At 38.7% G+C, this 16,626-nt stretch overlaps 1 protein-coding gene across 3 annotated transcripts in view; it reads left to right on the top strand.

Annotated features, from left to right (window-relative positions):
* The window catches only part of efr3a (EFR3 homolog A (S. cerevisiae)), a 139,235-nt gene that overhangs the window by 4,317 nt on the left and 118,292 nt on the right, over nt 1–16,626 (top strand). For all 3 annotated transcript variants that reach the window (XM_043688260.1, XM_043688262.1, XM_043688261.1), the window contains 2 exons: nt 13,949–14,076; nt 15,192–15,342. In XM_043688260.1, coding sequence (XP_043544195.1) covers nt 13,970–14,076; nt 15,192–15,342 — 258 coding nt within the window. In that variant the 5' untranslated portion in view covers nt 13,949–13,969. Of the gene's footprint in view, nt 1–13,948; nt 14,077–15,191; nt 15,343–16,626 lie in introns of those variants that run through there.

Here is a 16,626-nt window from a genome sequence, read left to right on the forward strand (position 1 = left end):
ATCATAAATAGGTTCAGTGAGTGGTGTTACAACCAAGGCTGGATTAAGTCATTGCTCTAGTCCCACTATACCATGGGTCAACCCGGTCTTTAAAGGTAGGTGATTTTTCTGTATTAATATTGATTGAATTTTAAAGTGTAGATTTCAAACCAAAGACATAGCTGTTGGCCAGTTTTCATGAAGGGGATTAAAAATATCTAAGTCAGCCTTTCTGTAAACATTACTTTTAAGTCAGTAAATATCTATCAGTGAACAGATGACTGCAGAGACCCCTGGAGAGTTGATAGGACTTTGTTAATACTTAGATTTTACAGTTTATGACAGGAGAGAGAAAAAAGCTAAGCCATTAGCAAAATTCAGAATGAGTTTTTTTTTATTTTAATTTAGTTAAAAAAACCTTTTGGTTTCAGTTTGAAAGAAACCTGACTGAAGGCAGATGCAGGTATAATCTTTCCTAGAAAAGGTGATTGTTCAGAGCAGTATAGGAGTAAGTAACTTAATCGTGCTCATCATGGAACTAGAGATTAAAACAGACTTCTCTGCAAAGGTTGGCATTCAGTTTGAACAAAGTACGTTGGCCAATGGATTTTCTTGAATGTGAAAGGATAAAATGCAGAATATCCAAATCTGTTGCTTTGGCACAAGTTGGCACATCACTAATCTCCCACAATTTTCTCTGAAGCCTTCTAAACACGGTTTGCTCAGAAAATACATGTTCTCAATGTTGTTCAGTCACTTGCAAAAAAAAAGATTCTACTTTTAATCCAATAAGTGAGCTTTCTGTAACTGATGAATGAGATGAGTTGAGCAGCTTGCTCTTAGTAAGCATTTCCAACTTGGCTTCTGCTTAGCAAGCTTTTCTTCCAGCACAGCTTGTTCTTACCGAGCTTTCCAACAACTAAATCAGATAAAACAAGCACCTTCCAAAACAGTCATTTTTCAGAACAGTCTCCATAGGGGTCTACAGTAAAGCAAGAACTTATGTGATTTATACAAAGCCTTGTTTGAAAAAGCTCCAATGTCCATTATGAATTTCTAGCAACTTTGCTTTAAGAAGCTGTTCCTGGTATTTATGCACAACATGAAATAAATCAATTTTCCAAAATCTTTCAAAGCCTAATTTTTCTCACCAATATTAAATGTAAAGTGATTTCATAACCTCCATTGGGGAAAGGGAAATACCATTTGTAATTGCAATTCATGGTCTTATTTTTAAAATACTTTATTCACATTCACACCCATCTTTACACGTAACCTATGCACATATGAACAAGGAGCAGTAGTAGGCCATTTAGCCCCTTGAGCCTGCTCTGCTATTTAATAAAAGCATTGTTATTCTGAATGTAACCTCAGATCTGCGTTCCTATCTACCTCTGACAATATTTCACTCATCCTGCTTGATAAGATTCCATCTGCCTCTGATTTAACAATATTCAGTAACTCTGCTTTCAGGGGTTCCAAGCACTCATGGCCCTGTGGGGGATAAAAAGGTTTTGTCTCCTTTCTGTTTCTTTGGGCGATCCCTGATTTTGAACTGTGGCCCTGAGTTCTCCCATGCTCCCATTGAAAGAAGCATTTTCTCAACATTACCTTGTCAGGACCTCTCCAGCATCTTACACTTTTCAGTCAAGACACTTCTTACTTTTTTAAACCTCAGCAGACACATGCCTAGCTTAGCAAGAGATATGCTGTAGGACAAAGAGTAAATCAGGAGAGATTGAGGGCATTACAGAGGTGGTCACACCATAGCTTCAGGGACTGTGGGAAGGAAAGAATTGATGACTGCTAGGCAGTCCAAGAGAAGCAAACAAGTGGTGCAGGAGTCCCCATGGGGGTTCTGTTCACAAATTGGTTTTCCATTTTGGAAACTGATGAAGCTTCTGTCCCTCAAGGGAGTGCATTCAGAGCCAGGCTTCCAGCATCATGAGTGGCCCAGCTGTCCAGGAAGGGAGGACGAGGAAAGGATGAGCGATACTGATAAAACTTCATTAATTAGGGGAGCAGGTAGGTGTCAACATCACTCTTGGATAGCATTTTCCTGTTTGATTGGTTAGGCCATATTTGGAATATTGTGTGCAAATCTGGTCTCCCTCCTAACAGAAGGATGCTGTGAAATTTGAAAGGGATCAGAAAAGATTTTCAAGGATGTTGCCAGAGTTGGAGGATTTGAGCTATAGGGAGAGACTGTTAGGCTTGGGGCTGTTTTCCCTGGAGCATCGGAGGCTGAGGGGTGACCTCATAGAGGTTTATAAGATCATGAGCATGGATAGGGTAAATAGACAAGGTCTTTTCCCTGGGGAAGGGGAGTCCAAAACTAGAGGGCATAGGTTCAGAGTGAGAGAAAAAAGATTTAAGAGACTTCTTCATGCAGAGGGTGGTGTGTGTAAGGAATGAGCTGCCAGAGGAAGTGGTGGAAGCTGGTACAATTACACGATTTAGAAGGCATCTGGATGGGTATATAAATAGGAAAGGTTGTGAGGGTTATGGGCCAAGTGCTGACAAATGGTACTAGATTATTTTATGATGTCTGGTCGGCATAGATGAGTTGGACTGAAGGGTCTGTTACCGTGCTATACACCTCTGTGACGATGACTGTATGATGGTCGGATTAGGAATGTAGGATTAGAGCGGCTCCAGAACATTCTTTTGGAGGAGGGTGAGCGGTGAGAGATTGTGGTCTACATCGGTACCAATTACTTGGCTAGAAAGAGAGATGTGGTGCTGCATTCGGAGTTTAGGGAGCTAGGTCGAAAGTGAGCAAGCAGGAACTCAAATGTAGTAATTTCTGGATTACTCCCATTGCCATGTTCAAGTCGATACAGAAAAAGGATAAGGTAGATAATGCATAGAGGCATAGAGTTATACAGCATGGAAATAGACTCTTCCACTCAATTTGTCCATGCTGACCAAATTTTCAAAACTAAACTAGTTCCATTTGCCTCCATTTAGCCCATTCCCTCTAAGCCTTCCTGATGTACTTTTCAAATGATTTTTAAATGTATTAACTGTACCCTCTGGCAGTTCATTCCACATATTGGATAGGCTGGGACTTTTTCAGTGAAGCGAGGGTGACTTTATAGAAGTTTATAAAATCATGAGGGGCATAGATAAGGTGAATAACCAAAACTAGGGGACGCCTGGCCTGCTGTGCTTTTCCAGCACCACATTCTCAACTCTAATCTCCAGTATCTGCAGTCCTCACTTTTGCCTGGCACATCTTTAAGGTGAGAGGCAAGAGATTTAAAAGAGACCTCTTTTTCACATAGATGGTGGTTTGTATAGATTAGATTAGATTCCCTACAGTGTGGAAGCAGGCCCTTCGGTCCAACCAGCCCGCACCGACCCTCAGAAGATTAACTCACCCAGACCCATTTCCCTCTGACTAATGCACCTAACACTATGGGCAATTTATCATGGCCAATTCACCTGGCCTGCACGAGGAAACCAGAGCACTCGGAGGAAACCCACGCTGACACAGGGAGAATGTGCAAACTCCACACAGACAGTTGCCCGAGGCTGGAATCAAACCTGGGACCCTGGTGCTGTGAGGTAGCAGTGCTAACCACTGAGCTACTGTGCTGTGAATGATTGATCTGAGAGATGTTTTGTGACACTTACCCTTGCAAAGTACAGGTAATAGGAAAGATTTAGAGGGATATGGCCCAAATGCAGACAATAGGACTCGTTCAGTTTAGGAAACTTGGTCAGCATGGATGCGTTGGCTTGGAGGGTCTGTTTCTGTGCTGTGTGACTTTCTGACTCTGCTTATAACTCAAACCCTCCAGTCCTGGCAACATCCTGGTAAATGCAGTTTTGGAGAAGATTTGTAGCTCAGGTTGTGGATCAGGTTGTAAGTTTGCTTGCTCAGAAAAAGAATCGGAAGTTATATTACCTGCCACAACAGAACAAGACACACAAATAGTAAGTGGGACAGAACACTAGTGCTTCATCGGAGGCTCACTGGTAATGTTACCTACCATGGTGACGAAACATCTGAGAACAAATCGACCAGCTCAGCAAGCACACTTACAGCCTGATCTTGGTAAATCTTATCTGAACCCTGTCCAATTTAATAACATCCTTCCTATAGCAACCATAACTGTACACAGTACTCCAAAAGTAACCTCACCAAAGTCCTGTACAACATCAACATGGCATAGTTGGAAAGACTGGTGCAGGAGGCAGTGCTTTAGATTCTCGGGACTAACTCTAGGAAAGATAGCACCTGTACAAACTTTCAGGTTGCATCTGAACAGATTGGGGCAGAGTTCCTTGAGTGATTTGCTAGCGAAGTTAGTGACGAACTTGAAGTTAACTTACCAGGGGTGTGGGAACAAAGAGAAAGTGGTCAAGGAGAATATCTTGGTTTGCAAAATATTTTAGCTGGATGCTGCTGGCACTTGCACAGAATAACAAGTTACTAGATGAAGTCAGCACATTCCCATTACCAAAGAAATGAAGTCCAAAACAGAGTTAATGTGTGTGCGTGTCAATCCTCTGAGTATAGGAAATAATGTTGGGGATTTGAAGATACTGTTTGCTATGTGAAAAGATGATGTTATGGCCATATCGGAGACCTGGCTCAAGAAAGGGCAAGACTAGCTGTTAAATATTCATAGGTGTAAGTTATTCAGGAAAGAGGAAAGGTGGAGGGGTGGCAGTATTAGTTAAGAATGCAGTTTTGGAGAAAGAGGATGTCTCAGAGGGGTTTAAGGACAGAGTTAGTTTGCCTACAAGTAAGGAACATTAAAGGCACTATCATTAGTGTAGTCTATAAATCACCAAATGGTGGGAAGGATGTTGAGGAACAAATCTGCAGGGAAATCACAGTGAAATGTCAGCATTGTAGAGTTGTTACAATGTGGCACTTCAATTACCCTAATAGGCAGCAAAGAGTAAGTGTTCCTAGATGGCTTTCAGGAAGGTTTCCTACAGCAGTATGTGTACAGTCCAACAAATAAAGATTCATTGCTGGACCAGATCCTTGGACATGAGATTGGTCAAATGGATCAAATATCAATAAGGGAACATTTTGGAGACAGTGGTCATTGTATGATAAGGTTCAGGATAGTGGCAGAGAATAACATGAAACAGTCTGGAGTATGAAAAGTTAGTTGGCAGAGGGCTGATTTCACAGGGACTAGAACAGAGCTGAGCCGGATTGGTTGGCATGAAAGGTTGGTGGGAAAGACAGTAACTGAACAACGGGCCATCTTCAACGAGCAGGTGGTTTGGATACATTCAAGGTATTTTCCCTCAAATGGCAAAGACAGAACAAACAAATCCAGAGTTCCCTGGATGATAAAGGAAGTAGAAATTGATGTTATGACAGATGTAAAGCAGAAAATGCAATTGAGATTCAACAGGGATGTCAAAAGTTGAAGAGGGAGCTGAAAAAACAAATAAGAAAAGACTCGTAGCTAATATAAAAGAAAATCCCAATCTTATTTAAGCATACAAACACTTAAGAAAATGGTTAGAGGAGGGATAGGGCTGATCAGAGACCAAAAAGGGAATTTACACACGGAGGCATGAGGCGTAGCTGAGGTCTTAAAGAATGTTTTGTATCTGTCTTGACAAAAGAGGAGGATGCTGCCCAGGTCATAGGGACAGAAGAGAAAGCTGATCGTAAAGGTGTTCAAAATTAAGAAGGTAGAAGTCTTGGATAGTTTTTTGGCACTTAAAGAACAAGATGCTTCTAAGGATTTTGAAGGAACTGAAATTAGAAATTGTGGAAGCATTGGCCATAATCTTTCAGTCTTCCCTTGCCTCAAGAGAAGTGTCACAAGAGTGGAGAATTACAAACATTACAGCTTTGTTCAAGAAATGTTGTAAGGATAATCCCACCAATTACCGACCAGTTAGTATAACTTTAGTTAAAATTCAAAAATCAATTATTCAGGTTAGAATTAGTTGTCATGTGGAAAATGATAGGTTTATTAGGAAGAATCAGCACAGATTTGTGAAAGGGAAAATAATGTTTAATTAACATGCTGGAGTTTTTTGAAGATGTAACACGCTGGAAGAGCATAATGCTATTGATGTGGTGAATGTGAATTTCCAGAGGTGTTTTATACAGTGCCACACAACAGACTTGAGGAAAATTATATGTTATATAAAAGGAACAGGAGTAATTCTTAAAGATTCTACAAAATCCTTAAAGGGACTTGACAGGATAAATCCAGTAAAATATTTTCCCTTTATGGCAGAGCCTAGGACTGGAGGGCATAAGCTCAGAGTTAGGGATTGCTCATTTAAGACAGATGAAATTTTTTTTAGTTAGTGTTAGGGTATTTATGTATGGAGGAAAGCCAGGAAAGTGGAGCTCACAATTTTAAGCTCAGCCAAGGTCTTATTGAATGGCAGAGCAGATTCAGTGGGCTACTTCTGTTCCTGCTTTTAATGGGACTCAACAGTGCCCTGTATAATTGAAGCATAACTCTCTTCCCCCCCCTTTTGTATTTAATTCTATTACATTCTGTTAGTTTTCTTGCTTAGTTGTTCTACCCATATACTAATGTTATTTGATTCATGCATGAGAACACTCCGGTTCCTTTGCCATCTTGAGCTCTGTAATCTTCCACCATGTACATCACTACATCTTCCCAAAAACACATACAGTTGCACATTTTTCCACTTTATATTCCATTTGCAAGATGTTTTTCCACTCACTTAACCTATTTGTTTCTTTTTGTAGCCTATTTATGTTCTCTTCACTATGTACTTTCCTACTTTTGTGCCATTTGCAAATTTGGCAACCGTGCCTTTTGATTTCATCCAAGTCATATATGTTATGAGCAGTTGAGTTTGCTGTATGGATTCTTGCGATTCACTATTCATCTTGCCAATCTGAAAAATGTCTACTCTCTGCTTCCCAATAGCTAACCAATATTCCATCTGTTCCAATAGGTTCTTGTTACAAATTGCATTTTGCAACACCTTTTGTTGATGTGGCTCTTTATCAAATAAGCTTCTGGAAATTTAAGTACAGTGCACTCACCAGTTCTACTTTATGTTCAACATCCTTCTTAAAGAACTCCAATGGATTGGTGAAACATAATTTCACTGAAGTCTTTCAGACATAGCTTGGTCAGGAAGTAGAATCTTTGGATGTTCTTCAATATCTATCTCAAATGAGCAAATACATCTCAACACAGCGTTTCCTTCTCAGAAATGGGTGTGTTCAGCTGGACAGCTTGCCTTAGTTTCTCCAATTCAATTGGTTCTTAGGCTTCCCTCCAAATTATCTGGTTGTTAGCGGTTTTCCCTTCATCTCATCTTGTTCTTAACAGTCTTCCTTTTAATCCAGTTGGTTCTCAGAACCTTCACTGTAACTGAACTAGTTAAAATTAAGAACCTACTCCAAACCAGTTATTGTTCAAAGCAGCTCCAGCAGGATCTATAACAAAGTAAACATTTATTACCAGTTGTACGATTTCTAGGAAATCTTGTTAAAAAGGTACCCAGAGTGCATGGTGAACTTTCAGTTACCTCTTTAAAAGAAGCCACTCCAGACATATCCATAGAACTTGAAATAAATTCATTTTCCACAATCTTTCAAAGCTTAGATCTTCCAAACAATATTAAATATCAATCATTTGCATAACACTGGGCAAAAAAATTGCAGATAGACTATAATGCAGAAAAATGTGATATTGTCTACCTTAGTGATGTAAATGGAAAATCAGTCTGTTTTTAAAGCAGAGAAAGATTGCAAAACTGCAGTACAGCAGGATCAGGATGTTCTGGTATATGAATCACAAAGGTTAGCATTCAGATATAGCATGTAATTCAGAAGGCACAAAATCTATTATTACAAAGGATACTGAATATAAAAGTATGGAAGCTTTATTCCAGTACTGTTGTTGAAATGTATTGGCAATATTGATTAATAATAATGCTGCGTACAGTTTTGATCTCTTTATCTGACAAAAGGCAGAATAGTAATATAAGCAGTTCAGCAAAGGTTAATTTGATTGATTCAAGGGACAAAGAATTTATCTTATAAAGAAGGTTTGGATGCTTTAGACCTACATCTAGTGGAGTTTAGAAGAATGAGAAATGATCATATTAAAACAAATAATATTTTCAGAAGAATTGACAGTAGATGCTGTAAAGATGATTCCTTTCATTGGACAATCAAGAGTTAAGGGACACAGTTTTAAAATAAGGGGTTTCCCCATTTATCTCTAAGGTGAGAAGTCTTCCCACACCGTGTTGTTGGTCTGTTGCATTCTCTTTTTTAGAGAGTATATTTTTCAGGTTGAGTTAGATACATTGTGATTAACACAAAGGTTTGGAGCAAATTGAGACCACAATCTGATTGCAGGCTTGAGTGACCAATTTGACCTGCTATTAAGGCCTGTGTTTGTATAAACTTGGTCCAGTTTTCCTCGACCAAGGCTAATTTAGCAAATGTTTAGCAACATTTTTATTCTGATTGTTTGTTTGTTTGTTTGTTTGTTTATTTTCAGACATTAAATGTTTCAGGTTTAACATGTTGTTAGTCATCATGGCCCAATGTATAGATTTATAGGTTATTTTCTATCAATTGCTGCATAGGATAAATTGGCAGATTAAAAGCTCTTGATTACTGTGTGGATTTAAGCAGTATAGGTAAGCTTTGCTTTCATTTGTAGAGAAGTGAGTTAGAGAGGCAGTGAGAGAAGAGATTTAATAAAGTGGGAAAATAAAATGTGCACAGACACCAGGTATTGGTTTACCAAAATGTACACTTCACATTTCACTTCAAGATGTTTGAAGTAGCTTATTGAGGTATTGATTTGCTTTAGCACCTATGTTGCAAAATGATTTGCATTGATCGTTGTGACATACTTCAACAAGAAAAAGAAAACAATACTGGTTTTTCTGTTGCATGACTACTTCTGGGTGATTGGATCTGATCTTTTTGTTCTTCCCCTCAATATGACGGTTGTCACCAGATGATTGTTTTCATGTTGCATTGTTGAATATTAACTCATTCACTACTAGAAATGAAGTCTGTCACCAATCATATTTGGACGAAGAATTCATAATTCTTCAAAGTAGCTTGGTCAATTTAAAAAAAAAATCAAAATACAAGATCAAGGGAAGAACAATAGTAATTTGGACTGAATAACTTATTTGATAGCTTTTGCTGTCATGCTTCAGGATCTTTAGCGAGAGAGCCATGAGCACTTAGGTGTATGGATTTGGTCCCGTTTTCCTCACCCAAGGCTAATTTGGCAAATGTTTAGCAGCATTTTTTCAGACTGATTGCTTATCTATTTTCAGTCATCACATGTTTCAGGTTTAACACATTTAAAAACTTAAATAACATAATGCCAGTGAATGTACAAATCTGATATCTGCATACTGTTTCAAAAACTTCCTTGTTAACATTAAGTGCAGATTTCTAAATTAGCTGTGCATTGGGTTGTTAGAGGAAGAGGAATAACAAATTTCTTTAAAGGTAGTGAGTCTGGGAAATTCTTTACCACAGAAGATGTGAAGGGTTAAGTTTATTTAAGGCTGAGACAGATTTTTAATGAGTAAAAGGTTTGAGAAATAAGTAAGAAATGAAAATTCAGGATTATCAGATCAGCCATCTCCTAGTCATCATGATTTGGAGATGCCGGTGTTGGACTGGGGTGTACAAAGTTTAAAAATCACACAACACCGGGTTATAGTCCAACAGGTTTAATTGGAAGCACACTAGCATTTGGAGTGCCGCTCCTTCATTAGGTGGTTGTCAAATCTCCTAGTCGAGCAGACTTGAGTGGCCTCCTTCTGCTCCCATGTCTTGTACTTCACCTTGTATTGGGATATTAGATTAGATTACTCAGTGTGGAAACAGGCCCTTCGGCCCCACAAGTCCACACCGACCCTCCGAAGAGCAACCCACCCAAACCCACTCCCCTACATTTACCTCTTCACCTAACACTATGGGCAATTTAGCATGGCCAATTCACCTAATCTGCACATTTTTGGACTGTGGGAGGAAACCGAGCACCCAGAGGAAACCCACGCAGACATGGGGAGAATGTGCAAATTCCACACAGTCGCCCGAGGCTGGAATCGAGGTGGGAATTGAACCCAGGTCTCTGGCGCTGTGAGGCAGCTGTGCTAACCGCTGTGCCACTGTGCTGCCCCAATTACCTTTTGCAAATTCTTGGTATTTGTGCCTTTCATTATCAATGTAGATTAAATAGTATTTTTAACAAATATTCTCGGATGCTTCATATAGAACAACTTGTATATGATGGAAAAGATTTGAGATCAACAACTTTAGCACTTACACAGCTAAAGTATGCTGAAATATGTGAATGTCTTTCTAGTGGATAAATACGCCTGGGTGAATTGTTTTCTCAGGTTAATATTTGAAGTGTTGTCCTCCACACTTCTGTTTTTAAACTTACACATGCACCTGAAAAAAAATGAACCATCACTGTAGAGACAAAATAGTGTCACCCGGAGCAGTACTTCGTCTGAAGATAATTTTAGATTTACTCATATGTTAAAATGACAATTTATGAATGAGCTGTATTTGCGTCATACTAATGCCCATTTACAAATTTTAACATTGGTCTACTGGCATGAAAGAATTGCCAAAGATAAACTTTCTTTTTTCAGACTACTTGAAGGACGTTGCTGATTCCAGATTAGAGTCTGTCGTCAGACCTTCATCTGTCTTATCAGGACATACTGAGCTTCCATATATTCTGTGAAATCTTTTGTATAACGTGAAATTTCTTACCCAGTATCTGCCTCTCTATCTTCTTTGATTCATCTGTATTTTTGGATCCAAGATCTGCTAGCCCTGAAATGTTGTTTGAAAATTTATGTCCCAGACATTTCCTCAACAACCTGGCATTGATAGAGGGGAGCTAGATGATTAGATATTGATGTTCCCTCTAGAGTCTAGTTTTAATCTTTCTCAGACTGATATAAATGTGTTTTCTGGAGTTAGAAAAATCCACATGAATGATAGATCTGAATGCAGATTCATAAGAACATAACAGCTAAAGAAGTAGGAATAGAATTAGGCAATTCAGTCCTTGAGCTTTGTGCCACCATTTAATAAGATTGTGACTGCTCTCATCTTGGCTTCAACCCCACTTTCTTTCCCAGTCCCTATAATGCTTTAAGCCATTACTAATTATAATTCTGTCTCCTGAAATTTGTACTGTCCATGCATCTAGTGCACTCTGGGGTGGTTAATTCCACAGATTTATGACCCTTTGAGATAAGTAATTCCTCTTCATCGCTTTCATAAATACTCCATCCCCCAACCTAAAACTATGGCTTCTCATTCTAGTTTGCCCCACATGGGAAAGCATCTGCTCTATGTCTACCTTCTTCATCTCCTTTAGCATTTTATACACCTCCATTAGATCTCTCATTCTTTTAGATTCCAGTGTGCATAGGACAAAAGCACAAGATCCCTGCATTGCTGAGGTTCAGACCCTGTATCAAGATTGCTGTTGCAGTCATGTGCTAAATCATATTTATTTATTATTATTGTTAATTTCACTGAATCTTTATCTCCAAATGCAGTTTTTAAAAAAATTCCAGACCTCCCTAATAAATCCCTCTTTGTCTGCCATCACCTTACCTTTGGAATCTCTAACCAAATATCACTCCTCCTGCTCCTGAGTTCTGGAATTTGTTTTGCACTATAATCAATTAAATGTTTCATTGGTTAAAAGCAAATATTTTTTGAGATGCATTGGAATTCTTCAGTGTATTCTGCACTGTGGTGAATGTAATTGAACACATGATAGAACATGAGTAATCTTTAACATTTAAGGTAGTGATTGAACTTTGGAAACTTATTGCCTTTAAAAGGAGATTTATGCTTTGGCCATAAATGCACCAGGTGCTATTCTGATTTTTTTTCCATTCACGTTGATGCTTGCAACACTCTGGCCTCCTGTGTTATATTCTGGGTTGTTCTTCTCTTTCCCTCCCACCCATTCCCTCCTTGCCTGCACTCGTCTTCCCTGCCTGCACTCGTAAGCTGTGGAGTGGCGACCTCCAGAAACATGCTCTCCAACCTGTGTACATATCACAGTAATGGCAGTTGCTACTCAAAGTCTGAACCAAAGCTCATTGCATCCCCTACCTTCCCAACCTCACCTTCCTGTACTTATTCAGGAGATGAGAAGTGGATTTCCCACATGGCAAAGGATGTGGATTTGAGGCATTGAGGTATCCTGCCAGGCTTCACTCACTTGGGTTAACTAAACATATCAAAAATAATAATTGAGACTTTAAAACCTTAATGTTTAATTATTTATTTATTATATATTTTATACTAATTCCTTATTTTAGATCCTTGCCTCAATAGCTTGATCACAAGCTTAGTTCCCTTGGGGTTGGCTGCTGCTCCTCAGTTTTGACATCATTTGTTTACCTTTTCACTGTTATGGTCTGTTTAGTCTATCCATGCCTTCTCTGTATTATTTCTTTGATCATCCCACAATGCTCTGCTTCAAGGATTGCTTTAATTCTGGTTTTCTTTGATGTAATGTGTTTGATTTTTAAATCCAAACATTTTAAACCAGCTTTAGGAGTAAGTTATTGGCATGCCACTATTAGGAATGTGCTATGCAGTGTAGAATATATGTCACCAGGAATGCTTCCTGAATGTGGATCATGCGAGTTTAGAATGATACAGAAAACTATATGCTTGCACAGCTTTGCTTCTAATCAGATTGATATACAGTATTTACAAACATGGTACAGATAAACAATTCTTTTTTCCAAAATCTGAAAAGTTCCGAAATCTGAAATTGTTTTTGTGGAGTATGGAGTACCATTTTGGTGTGCGAACAGGTGACCCAACTCCACACCCACTCGAACCACGTCACTCAGATGTGAAGTGGCGGTGTGGCCCAATACTGGCAGGCATCAATTGTGTCTCAGCGCTCATACTATTGACATGTGCGTCTGCTGCTAGCTGATTTTTTTTTTAATTTCACTGTGAAAATGTCACTTATTCTGAAATCTGAAACATTCCGAGAAACAACTGGCCCCAAAGATTTTGGGTAAAGGATTGTCTATCTGTACTGATTGAGATATAATGCCACCTAGTGACCAAAGCATTGACTAAGCTGATCCTGGCTAGTGCTTCTAAGCTGTTGACAGTGGAAGGAGTTTCTACATTGCATATGTGAAATTCAAGGTCTATTGTTCAATTTTTTTCTCCTAAGTATGCTAGATTTTGGGCAATCATAATGTTTTAAGATGTGGCTGTCTTCAATGGGTTAATCACTTTGATTTTGGTAAAACAACCTCATTAGCTGTGTGGCCACAGTCTGCAGAGTTGGAGATGAAATTTATCAGTATGCAAGTAACTGTTGAGATTTTAAAAAAAAATAGATCTGTGCAACAGCAAAGTTTGGATCTCTGTTATAATTTATAACTGTTTACAGTGATGATTACTAATTCTCAACCAATATTAGTTAATCTCCATGGTTCATCTTATTCATATTTAGATTAAAATTTATTATCTAGAGTAGAGAGGGATTTGAATCTGCATTTCAAATTGCATAGTAGAGATATCACATTGTACAATGAATGAGTGTTACATTCCCTAATGGGGGTGTCCTTGACTTTGAGCATTACAAATGATTTTTAGTAAATCTAGTTATGGGTAAAGTGCATAGCACCAAGTCAGTGAGGAGAAAGTGAGGTCTGCAGATGCTGGAGATCAGAGCTGAAAATGTGTTGCTGGAACAGCGCAGCAGGTCAGGCAGCATCCAGGGAACAGGAGAATAGACGTTTCGGGCATAAGCCCTTCTTCAGGAATGCCCGAAACGTCGATTCTCCTGTTCCCTGGATGCTGCCTGACCTACTGCGTTGTTCCAGCAACACATTTTCAGCACCAAGTCAGTACCTAGTAGGAAGAGCAGGTAACAACATTTTTAAAGCTCATTCATTAATCAATCCAGTCTTTTATTGCTAGGATGGCCTTGTCAAAGCTGACATGGAGAAGCTGACCTTCTATGCGGTTTCGGCTCCAGATAAACTAGATCGAATAGGGAAATATCTTGCGGAACGGCTCAGTCGGGATGTTGTCAGACACCGATATGGGTAGGTTATTTTATTGTTTAAACATGATCCTGTTTTAAACACCATTGACTGTTAATGTTTTTACTTTTTTAAAGATGTCTCCATGAGCAAAATACATTGGTGTGGTCTCTGCAAAAGATATTATTATTTAGGCTGTGAAATCTCTGATGTCAGTACGATGAACAAATATTAACAAAACTATAAAGAGATATTGCAGAACTATGCAGCATCTGGATATCCTGATATACGAATCACAAAAAAATTTAATATTTAGAAAGGCAAAGACTGCAATATAAAACGAAGGAAGTTTTACTACAACTCCACATGGCATCAGTGAGACTTGTTTTGAGTAGTGTGCATAGTTTTAGTGTCCATTATTGAAAAAAAACATATAAGCAGTTCAGAGAAGGTTCACTTGACTCATTCGTTCCTGGGATGAAGTGCTTATCCTATGAAGGCAAGTTGAACAAGTTGAGCCTGTACTCGTTGCAAGATACTGAAGGGCATGGATAGGTGAAAAATTGCAGGCCCACCCCCACCAGCAATCCATGTGGGAAAAAAATCTGTAACAAAGATTTAAATTCTTGCAAAATATATGTATGTTCTAATGATCACCAGAAATGGATTGGCCAAAAAAGTTTTACCTGCTTGATCTGCTTTGAGTCAAATTTCCATTTCACTTTCCAAATCCCTGTGTTCCTATGCAAGAGAAAACGTTCTGGTGACATGCTGTCTTTGTTATTTAGATGTTGTATATTTGATTGTTCATTGTATCCACATAATTAACTAAATCAACCAACCTGAAATATTGTATCTTGCTGCACAGATGCTGGCTGACCTGTATGTTTTCATGATGATATGCTGTTAAGCCCTCCAGCTTTTGATCAAAACATGGTTCTTCGCGACTCTATCTAAATAATGAATAATTGTTCATAAAAGTTGTTCTTATTTTCCTTTCTCTACAGCATCACTTCATAACTAAATTCCCTATCTCTGACATTGAAGAACCCCTTCTCCATCCTTTCCATGGCTAAGCATCCTCCCTAAAAGGACAAAATGCTGCATTTAGGCAAGGGGGAGGAATAACAGTATGTTTTTTATATATATGATAGAGTTGATAAATTTGTTGTCTGCAGGTATGTTTTCATTGCAATGGAGGCATTGGACCAGCTTTTGATGGCTTGTCATTCCCAAAGCATTAACCTCTTTGTTGAAAGCTTCCTTCAAATGGTGGCCAAACTACTGGAGTCTGGAGAACCTGAGCTTCAAATTCTTGGCTCCAATTCGGTAAGTGTTGTGAGAAGGTGTGTTTATTTAAATCACATTTGGATAACAGGCTATCCATAGAGATTACACATTTTCCACTGGCAGCTGAAAACAAATCTGTTTCAGATTCTGTTGAAGGTGATGCTGAAAGCAGCATATAACATGATTTTCAAGTTTTTTATAAGCTTTCGTAAAACTGATTGTGCCAAACCATCTTTTTATTCCTTACCTTGTGCAGTAGATATCTATCAAATTACTGACACATTTCATAGCTCTATACACGTGCATCTGCTTCCTTCGACTGCTTAGTTTCTTCATCCTTCTGTTTCTTGCAACTTCACTCAGAGATGGCACTTACTTTAACTACTTCCTCAAGTGATGCCATCGTTCACAGATGGTGTTTTTTCTTTCCTGCTATTTCATAAAATCATAAAATAGAATCATACAGCACAGAAAGTAGCCTTATTGTTTACCAATGTTCGTACAAACTCTTTGAAAGTTATCCATTTAACCTTATTCTCTCGGCCTGTAGGCAAATTCTTGTATTGTTCCTTTTAGTCCCCGAATTGCTATATTTCTTAAGCTCATTTATCTGTATTCCTCATATGCCTCAATGTTGGTTTTGAAATTTTCAATTATCAGTTGTTTTTGAAATTTATTTTCATAAAACATACTCTGGGCTGACAGAAAAATAATATTTGGTGCCTTCAACTAATGCAGTCTGGCTTTTAAATGACTCCTTACCACCTTTTCAGATTAAAAAAAGGGGGAGTGAGTATGTAGTATACAGTTTGCTTAGCAACCTTGTAGAAGCAGTGAAGTGGGTGTGCTGACATTTTGTTTAAAGTAAATTTTTAAGATCTATATTTGTGTGTGGAATAGCTTTTTACTTGATCTTTTCCCAACACAAAAGGAAAGGTAGCTTCATCACTTCAAAAACATGAAGCTTCTCCTTAAGAACAGTAGATTTGGATTGCACAAAAGGACAGTGAGGAATTTTGAGATGAGGCGGGAAGGTAGAGTTCTGGCTGGGGATCAGGCATGATCTGACCAAGGCTTCCTTGATGCATCTTGCAAATCTGTGACTTGTACCACCAAGAAAGACAAGAAGCATCACCAGCTACACAGTCCCCTTCAAGACACACAGTATCCTACTGTGGAGTGATATTGTCGTTCCTTCACGGTTGCTCAGTGTTGAATATGGGACTCCCGAACAGCACTGTGGATATACCTGAATCACATGGACTGCTGACATTCAAAGAAGTGACTCACTGACCTTCTTGAGGGAAGTTAGGAATGGACAAA

This window comes from Chiloscyllium plagiosum, chromosome 4, assembly GCF_004010195.1.
Source record: "Chiloscyllium plagiosum isolate BGI_BamShark_2017 chromosome 4, ASM401019v2, whole genome shotgun sequence".
In the NCBI taxonomy this organism is placed as follows: Eukaryota; Metazoa; Chordata; class Chondrichthyes; order Orectolobiformes; family Hemiscylliidae; genus Chiloscyllium; species Chiloscyllium plagiosum.